At 33.4% G+C, this 21,847-nt stretch overlaps 1 protein-coding gene across 3 annotated transcripts in view; it reads right to left on the bottom strand.

Annotated features, from left to right (window-relative positions):
* NAALADL2 (N-acetylated alpha-linked acidic dipeptidase like 2) overlaps positions 1-21,847 on the bottom strand; it is a 1,359,315-nt gene that overhangs the window by 311,136 nt on the left and 1,026,332 nt on the right. For all 3 annotated transcript variants that reach the window (XM_080802354.1, XM_080802355.1, XM_080802353.1), the window contains 3 exons: positions 12,753-12,845; positions 9,855-10,060; positions 5,685-5,804 (listed from right to left, as the gene is read on the bottom strand). In XM_080802354.1, the coding sequence (XP_080658480.1) occupies positions 5,685-5,804; positions 9,855-10,060; positions 12,753-12,845 (419 nt within the window). The remainder of the gene's footprint in view (positions 1-5,684; positions 5,805-9,854; positions 10,061-12,752; positions 12,846-21,847) is intronic.

Below are 21,847 nucleotides of genomic sequence, written 5' to 3'. Positions count from 1 at the left end.
ATATATTCACTTCTGAAATAGGGATTTTAAAAGAAATATTTAATTTTTAGTTTTTTTGAATTGAGATTTTTTTAATTCTAAAACTTACAAGTTAATTTAAATGAGCTAATTTTTTTTTGGTAAAAATTTTCTGCACAAATAGGGCAGAAATGTACATTCAAAATTTTACAAAACTAACAGAAAAAGATCAACCACATAAAGGCTTAGTTCTTGCCTTTTATTTACCATTCAAGGGGCACCTCACTTCCTTTCAGAAGACAAATGAATTTATTAGTTATCAGAGTTGTAATTTAGAAAACTTAAGCATTTTTTGAGGTTTTTTTCAAGTTATAATGAAAATTTCCAAATAAACACTAAAAGAAGAGAGGGCAGTACAATTAACTCTCATGTTCCTATTACTTAGTTTTTGTACCCATCAGTTTTTGTTATTCTTTGGGTAATTTTTTTTAAGGTCAATCGTTCATGAATTCTAAGAAAAACCTAAAACCTATGGTCAGTAAGCATTTCTGAATCTTCAAAATATGTCATTCTCTACATTCAGGATGATTTATTTATTTATTTTTAAAAGACTTCATCTATTTATTATAGAGAGAGAGAGAGAGAGCACGAGTGGGAGGAAGACCAGAGGAAGAGGGAGAGACAGAATCCCCAGCAAACTCAGAGCTGAGTATAGAGCCCGACGCCAGCCTGAATCTCACAACCCTGAGATCATGACCTGATCAGGAGGTACTCCTCCATTCAGGATGATTTAATTCAGATTTAATAGACTAATTTCAGAGAAATGGCTTCCTCTCTTAATTCAATAGTTTAATTCCTCTTCATTTCAAAATCGAAGTTAGAGTACCAACCTGAAAGAAGAGCTCCAAAGGTAACACATTCAACCCCGACATGACTAACTTGTTATCCTTGTCATCTAAATGTAAAACTACTGACACATGTAATAATATGGACATTTTTTCTTTTACTTTTTTAAATTTAAATTCAATTTAGTTAACATATGCTGTATTATTAGCTTCAGGGGTAGAATTTAGTGATTCACCAGTTGCATATTACACCCAGTGCTCATTACAAGTGTCCTCCTTAATGTCCATCACTCACTTACTCCATCCTTCCACCCACCTCCGCTTCAGCGACCCTCAGTTTGTTTGCTATGATTAAGCGTCTCTTATGGTTTGCCTCCCTCTCTGTTTTTGTCTAATTTAATTTTTCCTTCCCCTCCCCATATGTTCATCTGTGATGTTTCTTAAATTCAACATATGAGTGAAATCATATAGTATTTCTTTCTCTGACTGACTTATTTTGCTTAACATGATACCTCTAGAGACACCTGGGTGGCTCAGTTGGTTAAGCATCTGCTTTCGACTCAGGTCGTCAGTGTCCTGGGATCGAGTCCTTCATTGGGCTGCTTGCTCAGCAGGGAGCCTGCTTCTCCCTTTGCCTGCCTCTTCCCCTGCCTGTGCTCTCTCTCTCACTCTCTCTCTGACAAATAAATAAAATCTTTAAAAAATAAATACCTTCTTGTTCCATCCACATAATTGCAAATGGCAAGATTTCGTTCTGTTGATATCTAAGTAATATTCCATCCTCTATCCATTCAGCTGTAGATAGAAATCTGGGCTCTTTCCATAATTTGGCTATTGTAGACATTGATACTCTAAACACTAGGGTGCATGTGCCCACTCAAATCACTATTTTTGTATCCTTCAGATAAATACGTCGTAGCGCAAGTGCTGGGTCATAGGGTAGTTCTAGTTTTAACTTTCTGAGGAAACTCTGTAACTGTTTTCCAGAGTGGCTGCACCAGTTCGTATTCCCACCAACAGGGTAAGAGGGCTCCCCTTTCAATATGGACATATTTTAAAAAATCATTATGCCAAGGAAAAGAAGGCACACAGAAAGGACTACATGCTGAAGGACTCCATTGTTTATGCTATTCTGAAAGAGCAAACCATTTGGGCAAAAATCAGATGAGTCTTTGCCAGGAACTAGGAACAAAGAGAGGACACGGAATGCTAGGGCTATGATGGGACTTTTTGGGCATGGAAATTCTGCATATCCTGATTGTAATGGTATTTATATGCTTGTACATCAACCTGTATACTTAAGAAGGGAGAATTTTAGCGTGTCTGGATGGCTCAGTCAGTTAAGCATCCAACTCTTGGTTTTGGCTCAGGTCATGATCTCAGGGTTGCAGGACTGAGCTCCACATGGTGCTCTGTGCTCAGCAGGCATTCTGCTTGAATTGTCTCTCTCCTTCCCCCTCTGCCCCTCCCCTTGCTTGCAGGCACTCTCTCTTTCTCTCAAATAAATAAATAAATCTTTAAAAAAAAAAAAAAAGAAGGGAGAATTTTACTATATGTAAACCATTATTTCAATTCATCTATTAGGTCTAACTTAAATAAAAATTATAGCATACCAAGGTCTAATAGACCAAGGACAAGGAAATAATAATCTTCCTGATTTAGGAATAATCTGCCCTGATTTAGGGCAACCATTTCACAGTTTTGTTTTTTATCAAGCTTATAATCCATTAAAATATCCTATATGTGTCATTTTTTTTTTTTAATAAATGCAGTGTATTGAGTAGTACATCAGAAACTAATGAGGTGCTATATGTTGGCTAATTGAATTTAAATATAAATAAATAAATAAATGCAGTACTGTATACTAACCTTTAAAGATTCCATCTGCTATTTCTACCACTTGAACTTCATCAGATATTTTTGATTCTGTACATTGCTATACAAGAGTATATTCTGTATAATTTTATGTCATCCACAATTTAGTTAGCGTACCTTATAAAAAATATTGTTCTTTGTAGAAAAATCATTTTTAAATTGTTTTTGTTTGGTTTACACTAGATTATATGAAACGTATTTGTTTATGATAACAGAATCTAAGAAACTGATAAAATATGAAGGTTCTGAAGACTGATAAAATGTCTTTGCAAGTAAAGTTATTGATATTCTGTTATAATGTTCCTTTAAAAAAAAAAGATTTATTTATACATTTGAGGCAGGGAGGGGCAGAGGGAGAGGGAGAGAATCTCCAGGACACTCCCTGCTGAGCATGGAGACTGACATGGGGCTTGATCTTATGACCCTGAGATCATGACCTGAGTCAAAATCAAGAGTCAGATGCTGAACCAACTGAGCCACCCAGGCACCTTCATTCCTTTTATTTTTTGAAAGAAATATTCTAAATCTTTCTTTTTTAAATTCTACTAGTGTTAAATTATTTTAAATTATATAAATGACTGTGAGGTTTTGTTACTTTGAGTTCTCTTCACCTTTATATGCTTTTGTTTGATTTTGTAATAATCTTTTTTTTTAAGATTTTATTTATTAATTTGACAGACAGAGATCACAAGTAGGCAGAGAGGCAGGCAGAGAGAGGGGGGAAGCAGGCTCCCTGCTGAGGAGAGAGCCTGATGCCTGATGCCTGAAGGCAGAGGCTTTAATCCACTGAGCCATCTAGGCACCCCCTAATCCTACCTTTCTAATTTGTCCTATAGAACATGCATATGCTCTCTCTCAACTGAAAGGATATTTTCTTTGAGTAAATTAGAATTTATATACTAATTCTTAGATTAGTATAGAAACATTTTTTTTATAAAACTGTATTTTCTTTATTTTGCATGCTTTAATCTAGGAACAAAAATTATAGAAACATTTTAACTATCAAATAAAAAGATTCCTCCCCCAAGCAGATAGGAAGGCATATCTTCCATGTTAATATTCATTATTGATAAACTATGCTATATTTTTAGAAAATTAGGTTTAAATATTAGTATTTTACATTTCTCGAAGATGTGCAAAGATATTTTAAAAAGCAGTATATTCTCAGACATTTCTATAGGTAGATATTTCTCTAGATTTGATAGTCCTTAATAGTTTGTTATTTCTATTTGCTTATGAATTTCAATGATTACTTATCTTTCAGAGTTCTCAAAATACAAATATGGTAAAATGCAGGAAGGAAGACATAAATTTTAAAATAACCCTTTCCAGTGGCCAGATACTTGAGCTCACACTTTCTTTCTGATCAGTCACTTGTACAGAAATATCTTAACTTTCAAAGAGAGACATTTGCTGCTGAATTTCTTCTTTTGATTTTTTTCAAGGCAGGTAAGAGAGTCACAGAATGCAAAGCAGTACAAAGCACATGAGGAATCCACTTACAGAACTAGATATAATTTAGGGCATGCACACTGGGGTTTTGCTGATCTCAAATGTACAGATTTATCTATTTCATCTTTCATAATGTCTTCTTTATTATACTACATATGGAAATGTCAATGAAAACTATTAAACTAGAAAATACTTTATGAAAGTCATAAAATGTTAGTTTGCATTACATTTCAATCAGGCATTATGGTTAAACTAAAGCACTGTTCATTATTTAGCTCAGTTTTTATGATACTCACTGGAAATTCTGTGGGCATCTAAAAGGTCATTTCTAATATACACCAATAACCCTTCAGGTTGGGAGAAAACCACCCCCCAGTGGTGACATTATTACTTTCATTCTGAAAAGTAACACATATCATTTTATCTGTAGTATATGTCATAAAAAGAATGCAAAAATAAAAATGAACTCAACTAATAAACAGGAGAGATGTTCTGAAAACCTCTTTGAAACAGGCCAGAAGGGACTAAATTTTTTTTAAAGATTTTATTTATTTATTTATCTGAGAGAGAGAGAGAGAGAGAGAGAGAGAGCATGAGTGCACTTGAGAAAGGAGAGGGGCAGAGGGAGAGACTCTCTAGCAGACTCTGTGTGGAAGGTAGAGCCTGACTTTGGGATTAACCTCAGGACCCTGAGATTATGATCTGAGCGGAAATCAAGAGTCAGATGCTTAACGGACTAAGCCATCCAGGAGCCCCCAGAGTGAATAAGAAAAAAAATTTTTAAATAAAAAACAATTGGGGGTACCTGGGTGGCTCAGTGGGTTAAGCCTCTCAGGGTCCTGGGATTGAGCCTCGCGTCAGGCTCTCTGTTCAGTAGGGAGCCTGCTTCCCCCTCTCTGTGCCTCTCTGCCTACTTATGATCTCTGTCTGTCAAATAAATAAATAAAATCTTAAATAAATAAATATTTTTTAAATGTCTCGTGAGACATTATCACAAGCCACATGATTTTTTTTTCAAGTTACTCTATAGGAAAATGTGTGCTATTCTTTCCCATAAGTATTTTTAAATACTATTTTCTAAATATCTTGGAATTAGTTATCACTATATTCTAGAAACTACACATGGATTCTGCTTTTTGGGTGCTTACAATGTTGTCGAAAAGGTAGAGCAGGTCTCAAATCTGCTCAAACCATGAGCAAGGACAAAGTCTAAAAGTAACGAAGTTTACCAAAAAGTATCAAGATTAACAGAATTGGGAATTTGAGAACTAAATTCAATTTTTAAAAAACAACTTTATAATTTTACATATGTTCTCTATAACTGTAAGATTCTACCTACACCTATCACCATAGCAAGTGCAGAATTGTAGAACATAAAAAAAGCTGTTAAAGGAACATTGATAAAAAATATAAGCGACAGGTTATTACTTAAAACAGATAGTTTGGGGCATATTAAATACAAATGAAAACATCAAGACAATTTATATAATTTCTCATATTATAAAGAAATAGGCATTGTGTATAATCATTTTATTAAAAAGTAGTTCATCTTACCTCTATTACCAGTTGCCGAAGAGATGGTGAGGCTATGGAATGTAGACTTGAGTTACCCCTTATGGGACTATGGAGACTAACATAAGCCACGACATTTCTCTGCAGAACTTTCCTGAAATCCTGAAACCAAAACAAATGAACAAAGAACCATTAAATAAAAGAAAGAGATTTTACTTTATCAGTTATGTGTTGAATAAAAAACACTGCCTACTTAAAATCATTACATTGCAAAAAAAAAAAATCATTACATTGCACAATTACTGTTTTAAAAAAATGTACTCTGCTAGAGTGTACAAAGGTCATAAAAGGAGTTTAAATAAAAGGGATAAGGAGTTACATATCACACATGACAAAATATTTTTAAACATGTTCCTGAAGAAAGTGAAATCTTAAAAGAAAATGTTCTTAAATGACTAAGCTAGTATAAGATTCAACTTTAAAGTACAGAATGGAAAGTTTGCTCTAGCCACAGCATTTAATTTTATAGTTACTGAATTAGAGAACAGACATGGGTAAACTACTTCAGTGATTAATCAAACTAGGCCTTTCCTTTGAGACAGTGAGCTAGTTTTTACATGCAGTAGCTCTTTATTCTGAGCAAAATGGGACATAATACACCTTTGTCCCTGCACATATTACCTGAAATAAAACCTGATACATTTTATGCACATGAGTAGCATAAAATGATGTCAGCAGAATAGTTCTTCTACTTCTTTGCTGAGCCCTATCCCCCAAAACTGAAGACCACTGCACTTATTAATAAGGTGCTGCTAAGACAGCCTTCTGTTATGTTCCTCCTTTTTTGCATAAATATGTAATGACTAGTCATCATGATGACAGTTCTACAGAAATGACCTAAAAACTGTCTTACTTTGTGTCTTAGGACCTTACCTTTCTTCCTCCGACATATGACATGTAAGACCTCAAGAGCCTGTCTCCTTGGCAAATCAGTATGTGACTCCTATTTTAAGTTGAAAATTCAGCTACACCTCTGTAAGAGAGGTGAAGACATTTCATTTAAAATGAATAAATGTTTCAGGGGCACCTGGGTAGCTCAGTGGGTTAAAGCCTCTGCCTTTGGCTCAGGTCATGATCTCAGGGTCCTGGGATTGAGCCCTGCGTCAGGCTCTCTGCTCAGCAGGGAGCCTGCTTCCTCCTCTCTCTGCCTGCCTCTCTGCCTACTTGTAATCTCTGTCTGTGAAATAAATAAATAAATAAATAAATAAATAAATAAAATCTTTAAAATAAATAAATAAATAAAATGAGTAAATGTTTCAAGTGGACAGGAATGATGAACTGAAGCTTAAATACTCTGCACATAATAATGTTTTTTAAAAATGTCCTTTTTTTAAGAAAAAAATGTCCAGCAAGTGCTGTGGCAAAACAACTTCTATTTACACAGTAGCACATAGGAACTGTATATATGTTAGTGCATTTAACACTCATGAGAACCTTGCGTTAGTACATGTGCAGAGGAATCAAGTCTTGGAGAAGTTAATCTCGCCTAACACCACAGTTTTATGGTAGAAAGAATCTGAAGTCAGACTTCCCGACTGTAAATTCTGTAGCATTTCCGCAGTTGCCTGTGGAAATGAAGAATCTACAAAAGAAGAAAAAAAGTACTTTTTATTTAGTAAATGGTACTATTTTATTTAGAAATGGTACCAATTACTTAGTAAAATGGGATAATTTTCCTCAAGGATCAAGATCAGTATTGAGTCACTTCTATAATAATTCTATCACTATAAATTCCAGTTCTAAGTTTAGTGACCAATATCTCCTAATCTTTTTAATTACAACTATGGGTTTCCTGTGCAAGTAAAATTAAATAGGGCAGTATGACATGTCAGCAAGTGCTTTCCTCACTCATCTTCACTAGGAAATTAGGTTAGGACCATAACTTGATTTCAACTAAAAAGAAAATGTTTTGTTCTCAGGAGTAGATTTGGTAAAAGTAGACAGAACAGAAAAACTGGTAGTTTTCTAAATTTCTTCTAAATTCCATACTTACAAAATGACTTCATGAACAGTATTATAATAATCTTCTGAGACATAGTAATTTTACATAGTACACTTCATGAGCCAATAATCAAATCTACATGTTATTCACCATATTCTTCACTCTTGTATCTTTGCCTATCTAATAATGGAAAAAGTCAGAAAGTGACTGGACGGATAGCTGGTTGCCAAACATACATATATACATCCCTACATAAAAATGTAAGGACAGAGGTTCGTACTATTTTTGAATAGGAAGGGTTTTTTCTAACATAAATACTTTTCTCTATGGGCTCCCACAGTATAGGGTTTTTAGTTGTTTTAGCTGTATTTGCTGATAGAGAAAAATATAAAACTATCAAAAGATAAAATGAATTCAGTAAAACTTACAAATAAATCTATATTTTATCAAACACAAAAAATCAATTTTTTTAATCTCTTCAATTTTAAAATATAATTGCCCACATACATACAAGGCCACATTACTGATCAAATTTATAGGCTGAGGTGCTTGATGGTTAAATAAATTCAAAGACTTTTTGCAATGTACTTCCCCATGCACAGGGGCTCAGGATACATAAGTTAGGAACTACTAGTGTTGGAAAAGCCAACTTTCAGATCATAGCTTAGAACTATATGTGCTAATTTAGGAATAACATAAATTTAATGTAAAAGTTACTAGACAGATATGGAGAAGGCTGTATGACATAGAGGAATAAATTTTTGGAATTTGAAAATCTTTAAGACACACTTTTTAAAATGCACCTTAATGTTGCAAGAAAACTAAAATACTGTTTTATGATGAAAAAAATTCTGAAATACTAAAATCAGCCCAGATCACAAATATATTCCCCAAAATGCTTTTTAACTTATTTATGTCTTTAAAGTTATTTAGAATAAAAGTCTGAGAAGTTGGTTCAGCTATTACATTTTCCATCTAACTAAAAAATTGTCATAAATTTAAAAACTTTCTTCCAGCAATAAAATTGATTCATTTGAATTAGTTCTTTTGAATATGAAATAAATACACAACTAATTTGAGTATGAAAAATATTCTAATTTGCAACATGTATATCTTGATAAGCTTTACACTAAATTTTTTCCATTGTTAAGAATACTTTTCTTCAAATTAAAAAGATACTTGCTATTTTTTTGTGTGTATCTTTTTGATATTTTCTTTGTGGTCAATAGACATTTTATCTTTTTTTTTTTAATACTTAGAAAACGACATAGGAGAATTTCCTATTAGATATTGAGGGTTTTGTTTTGTTTTGTTTTGTTTTTCCTAAGCTGAGATAGTAAATAAACTAGAATATCAAATTGTTTTATTTTCCTAGATAAAATTGTATGGATTTTTTTCCTACACTTTTCCACCAACCCTCTTTAAAAAAAAAAAAAAATCATCAAGCAAATAGACTATCTAAGAGTTTTAAAATGTTTTCATTGTTTTTAACATGTCATCAATTCAATTATCATTTGATATATCCCATTAAGAATACAGGACGTCTGTGAAACACATACCTATCAAAAGCATTTGAAACTTAAACATTCCAGTGGCATTCTAACTATGACTCATTGCATATAGATTTCATTTGGACAAAGCCTTCCTAAGGTAGTTTACGTAGGTAGGTGGGTTAATAGATTTGTAGGAAAGAAGGGACAGAGAGATAGACGTGTAAGAACAGAAGGAAGATGCAATGGAGGGAGTGCGAAGGAAGGAAACCACTATTCTGAGGCCTATCGACATATGGTATAGATATGGTATGATCCTTAGGTAGTAGATATTTAACATAGGAGACTGTTTCCTAACTCCAGATAACTGCCAGAAAGTTAGGGGGAAAAAAAAAAAGTAGTTGTATGCATTACCTGATCTTTTCTTCTCCAGTAACTATCAACCTGTCTAAGGAGAAACAATAACCAGGTAAACACAACCATGGGGTAGGTCTGGGAGCAAAAAGAGTAAGATAGTTGCAGATCAAACACAATGCACTGGGGTCTAATTCCCCCTCTTTCTTATAGGTGATCTCAGCAAGTTAGAAGATAGGACAGCTGGTTGAAAGGCACATTCTTATCCCTGGCTTCAGAACTTTATTTTGTCAACTTTAGTCAAAGAGAGAGAGAGAGAGAGAGTGCATGAGAGCAGGAAAAGCATAGTAATTAATGTGCATTTACCTCTCCCCATTCATATGAGCCAATATTGCCAAAAGCTGTTCCTCCCCATGAACAGAAAACAATTGTGCGGTCTGGTCTCCACCCTTTCTTAACTTTTAACATCAAGGCCCGGATAAAAGCCGTGATTACGGCAGTGCTGCTGGCCCATTCTTGTCCATAAGAACCGTATGCACTTTGATGGTGGCTGCCAACTATGATGTACCGGTCTGGAAATAGAAGGAGACAAGGGCCATTAAGACAAAATATAAATCTTAACAATAAATTTAATGACATTTACATAATCCTTTGCACAACTGAGCACCAATTATGTAAAACTGTCCTAATAATTAAGACTACTTTAACATTTTTCACCCACTGTCTTGATTCACACATCTGTGTATATCAAAGCAGAGGCAGCTGCTGAACTCAATTATGATTCCAAAGCTTAGATCCATATTACTGTCCTTTGCAACATGCATATTAATTAATGAAGTATACAAATATGCCACAATGAAACCTTTATCTAACATTTTTCCAGAATCATAGTGGGAAGTGCCCTGTAAACAATGCGTGTATGCTCAGTAAATACTAATGAACTATTAATACATATGAGGGAGCAGTTATTCAGTAGCTGTAAATATTAAATAATGTGGTAGTCATATATGGATTTTGAAATAAATGAAGTATTTAGGGAATTAATTACAGCTTCCAGCTTATAGTCTTAGCTCTTCTCATTTCCCTGAAGGAAAAAAAAAATCAACATCAAAAGTCATACAACTACTGTAAAAGTTTTCTTTCCACATATTTCACATAATCACACAAAATCCATTAAACACAACATAAAAAGATCTTCACTACACATGGATGGGGCCTACTCAATGTACATTACTGACTATTGTCAATAATATGGTAGACTAAAACTCTATCTCCAGAGTTTCCTCCGATTTTGTTGCCACTGAATGTTACTGGTGTTGATCTATATTTCTTTCACCAAGTAGCCCAATACATATGTGTAAAAAGATTTCTTCAGAGTGTCATTTTATTCAGAGATGTCCCATAGCTCAGTGGTGCGGACTTTGAAGCCAGCCTGCTTGGGTTTGGGTCCAGGCTATCCGATATACTAGTTGTGTGACCTTGGAGAGCTTATCTAAGCCTTTATGCCTGGATTTCTTCAAGTATAAAATGAAAATACAAATACCACATACATCATTCCCTTGCTTTCTGTTTTCAATGAGTTGCTAAGTGTAAGGCACTTTGAACAGTGTCTGACACATAAGTACTACTTGTGTGTGGAATAAATGAATTACTCCTTTACTTCATAGCATCAGAAAGCTATTTGATGGGAAATCATTGCATGAAGTTATTTTAGTTTTCTGCTGATTTTAGAACCAGCAATGGATCTGATCTGCCAACATTTTATCAAAATTTAATTAATGGTATATCCAAGGGGGTCACAAATGTTGAAACTCAGGAAATTTATTTACTCATCTCTCAGATATGTGTGAAAGTTCTGCTTGGGATTATCTGTATTCTAGACAAACCATATCCAAAAGCCTTAACAATTGTTTCTAATTTTCAGAGCCATTAAATAAGAAAATCATGTGAATGAACAGCCAATATTCTCATGTAGAATTCAAATAAACAAAATTTGGGAAGCTTTGCTTATTATACACTGCAGAATACTACTGGTAAATTGATTTTAAGAAATTGATTTTTTTCTATATTGAATTTCAATTAGGAAAGTTCTTTTACCCTCCAACTAATATAGTTTTGTACAATTTGGTTTTTCCATAAAAACTAGTATATGTAGTAATGATGATAAATATTGCTGGTGCTTCGATTAGAGATTCTCTTGATGGAAATTTGTTGAAATGCGGCCCATGACAATTTCACAACCCATTTATATCTTGCATTTAAAGACATTAAGACATCAGAGATTGTTCAACACTGTTACTGTAAAGAAAACAGAGAAAATAGGAGCCTTCCATTAATTCTCTAAAAGTTGGCTGGCAAGAAACTTGGGGATATGTAAAACTTGATCTCAGGATTCTCTAGGTTATCAATTATGGGGTCAATTTGACTAAAGTTGTGGCAAAAAGTAATTCTCCAAGGAGAACTGGAGTAAATATCCCAACCAAATTAACAGAGGTGGCCCAACTGTGCCGATCAGACTGCCGCATTCTACCCTGGATGCCAAGCACTCACACAGCAAGATGTGGCTCAGCCTCACAATGCATTAGGAAGTGTTGTTATGAGTCTCTTAATTAATATAGCTAGTTTTACTTTTTTAGCCTGATGATATTATCAGAAGATGCTATGAATATCCTAGAGCAAGGAGTAAAATTATTTAAAATTTAGCCAGGTGATCCTTTTCATTAGCATCTTCAAAACCTAAAGCCACGCAGACATTAAGCAGAACTGTCAATGGACGAAGGGTCAGATGAAGAACATGGATTAGCACTGAAAGATTAGATTTTGGAGATAAAAACTTCTATTATTTTTTTAAAGACACCATTAAAATTAAAATATTTTCTTTCTTAAAGGGTCCTTTCCTGATAAAAGTAAAAAAATCCAAGGGTTATGTTGTAGTGAAGAATAAGAAAACAAACAAGCAAAAAAACATTGGTTTTTGTAGCTTTTCTTCATGAGGTACATGCCGATTTATCAAATCTAAACTGTTTTCTCATTTCATTTTGTTTTGTTTTCCCTTATACTCTCTACTTTGATTTATTTTTGAAGAAAGTAAGAAAGAGAATAAAGACTTACTTCTTGGTTTCATACTGACTCACTCTTAGAGTGGAGTGAACCAGTTACATCCAAAGTAGGAAATGCATTTAATTATGCTCTTACGTTGTTATAGAGCATTTTCTTGTGGGTTTAATAGATTATAAATACCTACAGAATCTCAGCACTACTTACCTGGAGATGTCAAGCCCTTTAAATATCCAACAACATTAGTCACTGTTTTGAATTTTGTAACTGTCTGAACTTGCATGTTGACAATTCTTTCATCTGAAAAAAAAAATAATAATAATAAGATTGTCCCCTTATATTCTGTCTTTTTCTCTTAAAAATTTCAATTTATCTAATATCATTAACAAAAGAATTCCAAACAGTTGAATTTTTCTGGAAAATCAAAGTTATACCCTTTCACAAGTATCTATTCAATACTTTGTGTCAACTCTATTCTAGGTACTTGTGATACAATGATGAGTAAGTTACCATTTCTGGCCTCACAGAACTACAGAGCTATAAAGAAGCAGCCTAAACTCCACAGCCCAGAGCTACAGTGAAGTTCAATATGAGAGCACCCAGAAGATCTCGGGAGATGTGGACAACTCATATTTAAAAAAATACGTATCAGATAAAATTATTTCCAAATAAATTTAAGTACTTTTCTAGCTTCAGAAAAAAGAACATGTGGAAGCTAACTTAACCTTTCCTGTATGACTCATTATTATGTTATCACATTAAAAACTGTAAAGCATTACAGAAATTAAAAGAATAAATATTTCTAAAGTTATACGTATTTCCAAATATTGCAGTCTTCATTTTTCACCTGTGTTGGTTGCTTTCTCATTTCTATTCTAAATCTCCTCCTAATTGCTCTGCCTCTTTGAGTTCTTGTATTCATTCCTGATAGTCAAAAATTTCAACAACAAATAAGGCAAAGACACCAATCCGGAGGTGATTCAGTCACAGTCCTGAAGCCATCTTCGAAGGCCTTTAGGGGTGACATGTATTAATTCTATATTTGATGGATCCTGGGAAGTCTGCGGGTAGGAGGTTTCTAGAAGCAGTTCAAGGGCAGCCAGGAGGTTCTATTAGGGGGTGGGGAGGGGGTAGCAATTAAGAAGCAGCTAATACAAAGTAGCTGAGCTATACTGACAGCCCTTCAAGTGTCACTTCTTTCCACTAGATGAAAATTGTTACAACAAATAAGTTTCTTCTTTCCTTGAATGTACCCTTTCTAACAATTTAAATGGGAAATCATTATCCTGAATTTGTTAAAATTAAAACTAAAACAGGAGTAAGGATGCCATGAGAGAATGCCTGAGCAACTCATATATGAGAAATGAAAATCTGCTTAGAGCCTGAGTACTGTGGTTTTAATTTAAGTGTCATGCATTTGTGTTTGCTTTGATGAATATACTCGGTTTTTCACAGCAGTTTCAGATTTACAGAAAAATTGATTGGAAAGTACAAAGCTCCCAAAGATCCAATCTCTCTCCCCTGCTCCTATTAACATCTTTGATTAGGGTGATCTATTCATTATCATTGGTAGATAGTATTAATACATAATTATCAACTAAAGTCCATAGTTTACATTAGGCTTCACTGTTTGTGTTATACATAATATGGATATTGACAAATGCATAAGGACATGTGTCCAACATTACTGTATCATACAGAATAGTTTCATTGCCCTAAAAATCTCCTGTGCTTTACCTTTTCATCCTTACCCTACCCTCTCCTTATTGAACCCCTTGCAACCACTGAGCTTTTAAATTTCTCCATAGTTTTCCTTTTTCCAGAACATCATATAGTTGGATTCATATGTTTGTTTTTTTGTTTTGTTTAGTTTTGTTTTAAGGCTTATTTATTTATTATAGATAGAAAGATAGCAAGGGAGGGACAAAGGGAGAGGGAGGAGAGAATCTCAAGCAGACTCCCCCTCTGAGCACACAGTCCTACACTGCTGGCTCTCACTACCCTGAGATCACGACCTGCATCAAAAATCAAGAGTTAGGGGCGCCTGGGTGGCTCAGTGGGTTGAGCCTCTGCCTTTGGCTCAGGTCGTGATCTCAGAGTGCTGGGATCGAGCCCCACATCGGCCTCTCTGCTCAGCAGGGAGCCTGCTTCCCTCCTCTCTCTCTGCCTGCCTCTCTGCCTACTTGTGATCTCACTTGTGATCTCGCTCTGTCAAATAAATAAAATCTTTAAAAAAAAAAAAATCAAGAGTTAGCTGCTTAACTGACAGAGCCACCCAGGCACCCCTTCATATGTTTGTCTTTAATGTTTAATTCCACATTCCATATCTGTTCCAAATAGTCCAGATAGTGAGCCTTAAATAAGACACATTACTTTATAGTTTTAAAAAATATTTCCAGACTATCTTTCAGTTAGATGTGGATGAAAAAATATTCTCTGATTTTGTAAGATTCTTTTTTCCCTCCTAATTCAGAAGTGAGAAAACCTTACAAGATATATACACTACTGCTTGGAATATTACCTTGCATTAATACATGTCTTATTAATACATTAATACATAATACATGTCTTAATAATACATGTCTTATGACATAACAATAGACATTTATCTCACTGACTCTTGAAATAACCAAGTGAAAGTTTTTATTATCTTTATTGAATAAAACACATGCGGCAGACCTGAGACTCAAACCCGGGTCTTCATATATATAACATTTCTAGCTAAACAATAAAGTCTCACTCTAAGCCTCCATTTCTCTCATTATAAGATATTCTTCATATATATAAAAGAATAAAAAATAATGCAACATACTATGATGATCTACAGCTAGTTTTAAGATATTATTTTACTATAGTTCTTTAGTTCTTTTCCTTTTTCAGTTACAAATATGATTTTGCAGATTTGGTTATTACCCTAAGGTTAATGTTAATCATTTCTGGTTGTGTTACATAGATTTAGATAAGATTGAGAGATTGATAAGTAGATATGGGTAGACAAGGGCATTGGCACATAAATAGAAATCAATGTACTCTACTATTTTATAGGTTTTGACATTTGACAGAAATTATTTTACCTTCTTTTTTTTCACTTAGCATTATGTTTTTCATAACTTTCCATGAAGGTAAGTAGATGTGAGTCATTCATTTAAACTGCTAAGTATATTTGATAATAGGATCAATCCCAGTTTATGTTCTAGTGTTACTGAACTCTAATGAGGTTATATCTAAATTTTCAACATTACATTGTGGCAAAAAAAAAAAAATGTTTTTCTTTACATTTCTTTTGCATATGTGCCATTTTTTTCTTCAGTTAGATAACTAGAAGTTGTGGATTATAATATATGTGTATCTTCAACTATAATAGGTCCAGAGAAGTTGTTCCTCAAAATTTTTGACAATCTGACAGGTATAAAAATCTTATTATTGCTTTAATTTACATTTCCCTCATTACTAGTAGGGTTCAGAAATTTTTTATTTTTATTTTTATTTTATTTGTATTTTTAAATATTTTATTTATTTTTCTTAATTTTTGAGACAGAGAGAATGAGAGAGAGGAAGCAGAGTGGCAGGCAGAGGGAGAGGGAGAAGCAGGCTCCCTGCTGAGCAGGGAGCCCAATGTAAGACTTGATCCCAGGACCCAATTGAGCCACCCAGGTGCCCCAACAATTTTTATATATATATATTCATAATCTAAGTTTTTTTATTTATATTCTTTGACCATTTTCCTTTGAGTTGTTTATCATTTTGGATATTTTTGTGTTTTTTCTTTTTATTTGGAATATTATTCTCTTATTAGTTATATGTAGTACAAACACTTTTCAGTTTGTGATTTATATTTTCTAGATATTTATTATATTTTAAGTATTAATATAGTCAAATTCAATAATTTTTTATTTTTCCTTGAGTACTTGTGGGTGTTTTTATTTTTTGTTTGTTTAAGAAACACTATCATGAAAATGTTTTTCAAATATTTTAAAACTATATTTTCAAATTCAAGTTTTTAATCCAGTCAAAATACACTGTGAAGTAGATATTCAATATTATCTCTGTGTTATGGATAGTCAGTTGTTCACACATTCTTTATTAAAGACATTTGAGAACTGCATTAGGGCTGAATTAAATTAATGAACTCATTTGAGGAAATTATATTGTGTCTTCTGTCCATAAACATTGTATGCCTCACTATTTCAGTTGCTTTTTAGGTCTTTTAATGAAGTTTTATATTTTATTCCAGAACAGTTTTGAACAACTATTATTAAATTTATTTTTATGATTTTCCTGCCATGATAACAATATATAATATTTTCAACTTTCTCTATTCTGTATAAGCATGGTATTTAATTTCTTACCTTGGTCGTACAATGTGCCTTCTTGTTAATCTCTTATACAATGTACTAGTTGATCTATAGAGTTTTATTTTTGTTGGTTTCAATTTAGACAATTACCAAAAGAAGAGTTTTGTTTATTCTTTTCAAATTTTACAACTTTCAACTATTGTTCTTATCATCTTGTGTAGGATTGCCAGTGCAGTGTGGAATAAAGGCAATGAGAGCCTTATTCCTTCGTCCTTATTTTGTGTTCTTCACTTTAGAAAGAATGTTTCTCAGATTATATTTAAAAAACAAACAAACAAACAAACAAATGATGTTCGTTATAGTTTCCTTGAAAATTCCCTTTCAAATTAAGGAAGAACACTTCTGTTCTTACTTTGCAAACACATTTTATCATAAACAGATGTTGAATCCTCTTTGAGATAATTGCAAGGCTTCTCACTTGACCATGTTAAAAAATGCATATACCCCTGGAAAAAGCTCGACTTAGTCATGATATGTATTTTTGTAACTGGGTATACTAGTATTTTTTTAGGATATTTGCATAAATAACAGATTGGCTGACAATTTTACTTATCATTTATCCTTGTCTGATTTTGGTATCTGGATTATGCAACCTTCCAAATGTTTAGGGATATTTGCTTCTTTTCCTGGATTTTTGAAGAGTTTATATGTAGCATAGGGATTATCCATTTTACAAAGGAGTGTTAGGATACATACCTAAACTATTTGGTCCTTATATTTATGTGTGGGGTGAAGAAAGAGGGTACATTATCACTTAATGTATATTTACATTTCATTTCATTAATATTTTCAAATAAATATTAATGGTTATAAATACATTCAAATCTTTAACATCTTTATTTCTTCTAAATTTACTGCATTTAGTTGTTCATTCTATTCTTGTGCTTACCAAAGAAAGAGAAGAAAAAAAAGAAAATCACTGCCATATATCTGGGTTTGTTTTTTTTGTGTGTGGTTTTTTTTTTTTTTTTGTCTTTTCTAACAAAACTCACTCATCTTTTTTTTTTCCTCTATCAGTTTTGCTTGAAGTAGCTAATTTATTAGTATTTTCAAATGGGATTTCTAGATCTTCATTATATATTTTTTCCACTTCAATATTATGTTCTATGCTTACCATTACCTTTCCTCAATTGTACCCAGATTCGTAAGGCTACAGATTTTTTTATATAGATGTAGTATATTAATTTCAACATACATTCTTATTATCTTACATTCTAAACTTCAGAATTTTTGCTATCATTCTTTCTTTTTTAAATACTATTCTTAGCTTGCAAGTTATTTTTTTAAAGATTCATTTATCTATTTTGAGAGAGAGAAAGAGAAAAAAAGAGAGAGCAGAGGGAAAAGGGAGAGGGAGAGAGACGTTCAAGCAGACTCCCCAGTGATCTGAGGTGGGGGTTCAATTTCAGGAGCCTGAGATCATGAACCAAAACCAAGAGTCAGTCACTGGACTGACTGAGCCACCCACCCAGTCACCACCCTTCCCCAACATTCTTCCTATAATATATACAATACATTAGATCAAATAATTTTTAAAGTATTCAAATACAAGGTGTGTGTTACTATTGGTATCTAACTTAATTATGGACTGAAAGCAAGGTCTGTAAGATATTGGTTCCTTGATATTATGTGAGATTTGTTTTGTAATCCTGTAGGTTATTACATCTGATAGAGAATGTATACTTTAATAAAATGTTTCAAACAAAAATATGTACTCCCTATTATATGAGTACAGCATCTCATATATATGTCCTGTAGATCAAGCTAGAAAAGTGTGTGGTTATAACTTCATTAATTATTCTGTATATTTTCTCTATTATCAAGACAAGTTAACTTATCAAGACAAAAGTTTCCCATGTGATTTGTCTTTATCAGTTGTCCTAGTAATGCTATCAAATTTTCCTTTGCATGTTTTTAGACTAGTTTCATGCATTCAATTTGGGAATTGCTATATCTTTCTGATTTCTATATAGAATATGTAGAACAATTGTTCTTTACATCTTCTCTATGCCAAGTTTTTACCTAAACTCTTCCTCCCCACCTCTCCTCTGATATTAATAAGATTATTCCATCATTCTTTTGCTTAGTGTTCCTCCAATATATATTTTCCCAGTATTGCATTTACTTTTGCCAGGCATCCTGGGGCATCTCTGGCTTGGGGACAATTTTTATGTAAATTTCTTGGCTTGCAGTTTCTGTACTACAACAGTAGTGGAAATTCTGAGCTAGAGTTTTTGATTTCTAAATATAGATATTTTTTTTTTTTTCACCCAGAGCTCAGATAAAAGAAAGATTTCTCCACCGGTGGGTGAGTTCCTTTCTAGTCTTCCTACTACCCCCATGGTCCTGCTTTTATATATGAATGCTAGTTACAACTCCCTGCTCCCTATAGGCATATAACTGTCTTTTGTCCTCATGTATTGCTATATTCCCACTCTAATTTACCAGAATACATAACTTCCCAACACCAGGAAACCACAGAGTAAACTCTTTTGCTTATTTCTCTGATTTTTTGTTCCATCTTCATTTTTGCTTTGGAATATTTGATTTTCTTTTTTAATAGTTGCTTTTTTAAATGCCTTTTTTTTTTTTTTTTTTGCATTTCATAGCATCCTCAACATTTGTATGGAATCATTTCAAATATTTTTTCTTGTCCTCTTCCTATTAGAAGATACTCATAGATCTGAAAAAGTAAAGACAATCTTTTGCTCAGAGAAGGATGCTATATTTACACTGGATCCTCCCAACTGACAGAAGGACCTTCTTATGTATCATTATGCAAGGACCAGATGGACATAATATCTAATATAGCAAAAATAGCTTTTTCATCCATTTGTTTGCATCCCCATACATGATATTGATCCTAATATATAACATTTTATGATATTCCCTGCTCATTATCTGAAAACAAATACGCATAGTCTGCTTCCCTTCACAAGAAGCAGCACCACGATCACATTACATTTTTAACATGAATGTCAGCAAAACTTTGGATAAACTCTCACGACACATTGCTGTTGACATTGCTAATTCAAACAACCCATTGTTAAGGCAATATTACTCTTCATAGCAATAACAATAGCAATTCTGTAGTCTGTAATTTATTCTACAAGAATAATTTAATTCTTCCCAGTATAATCTATAATAGCAATTACAAAAAACATCCCAATATCCCAAACAGGGAAATGGCTTAGAAAATTGTGATAAAATGTGTGCCCATCAAAATGTAAAAGTAATATGTAGAGACATGGATACCCTATACATGAAAAAATAGAATACCAAGAGATATAGATAATGACCGAACTTAGGTAAAAATGTGGGTTTACAGACAAAATAGTAAAAAGGAGAGAGAAATAAATGAAACAAAAACTGGGTTATGAAGTCCTCCCAGGGTCTGCTGTGGTGAAATACTGTTGTAAAAAGGCTTGAACAAACCTGAACCCTTGGATATTTATTCTTCTCCTGCAGTTCCCAGAGTGCTGGGAACTAAAACCCAAGGGGACGTCTCTCCCTATTTCTCCATCTTTTAATACCAAATCCCGGAAACCTGAGGTTGCCTGGGGAACTTTCAGAAAATGAGAGAGGTTTAGACTAGTCCCATAGTATCTGGGGACATGATGACTCCCATTATGAAAACCCAGAAAGATATAAATTGGGGTCTGACTCGGCTCTGCCCTCCTATAAGCTATAAGAGGGTAGCTAATACTTCCAGAGCAACATAAATTCCCAGATTAGAACCCTAGATATCTGGTTGTGAGGGTCTACAACCACACAAAAGAAACATGATGAACATATATAATACCTAAAGTAAACATACTGAAACACACAACACATGAATTTAAAAATAAGCATTATAATTAAATACAAGAACAGAAGGGGATTCATTAGCAAAAAGAAACAACCAAAAAACATTTTAAAAAGAAGAAATAATAGGTAAGGAAATAGAATAATTAAAAGAAATATGACAATAGATAGGATGAGTAGAGATGGTAGGTAATAGATAGATATGACAGACAATTGAATTTAATACCAGATGAACATTTTTCTAGAAATCACAGAAAAGTATAAAGAGAGAAAATAGGGAAGTACAATTAAAATTCATGGTGGATAGAAATAGGATTTCTAGAAATAATATCAGAAGAAGAAAAATAAATGGAAGAGAGAATATATTTAAAGAAATAATATTTTTTCCAGAAAAAGGGAAAGTTACATCTCTATATTTTATTTGACTTTTGTTTTGTTTTGGTTTTGTTTTTTAAAGATTTTCTTTATTTAACACACAGAGAAAGAGAGAGAGAGCACAAGCAGGGGAAGCAGCTGGCAGAGGGAGAGGCAGGCTCCCCACTGATCAGAGAGCCCGGTGCAGGAATTAAGGCAAACACTTAACTGACTGGGCCACCCAGGTGGCCCACATCTATATATTTTATAATGAAGTTTAAAAGCATGAAAGACAGGGGCGTCTTCAGCTCAGGTCATGATCTCACGGTCCTGGGATCGAGCCCCGCCTCAGGCTCTCTGCTCGGCGGGGAGCCTGCTTCCCCCTCTCTCTCTGCCTGTCTCTCTGCCTACTTGTGATCTCTCTCTCTCTGTGTCAAATAAACAAAATTTAAAAAATAATAATAATAAAATAAAATTAAAAAATAAAAGCGTGAAAGACATAGAGAAAAATTCTGAAAGTTCCCAGTGTGAAAAGCAGATCACTTACAAGACAAACAAACAAAAAACCCAGAATCAGATTGATAATAAGTTTGTCAAAAACAACATGACACCAAAAACGAAGGTAATTTTCAAAGAATAATGAGAATAAGCCAATAGACAGAACCTAGGTTAAAGCTGATATTTTGGGCTGACCTGGAACAATTTGAGTATCCAAAGGAAAAAGAAAAAAAGTAGTACTGAATTAAAACCCATTAAATAAATTAGGGCTTAAATCCTAATTATATATAA

Source organism: Martes martes (genome assembly GCF_963455335.1).
Source record: "Martes martes genome assembly, chromosome: 1".
In the NCBI taxonomy this organism is placed as follows: Eukaryota; Metazoa; Chordata; class Mammalia; order Carnivora; family Mustelidae; genus Martes; species Martes martes.
Note: the sequence above shows the minus strand (reverse complement) of the source record. Positions and strands in the feature narration are given on the sequence as shown.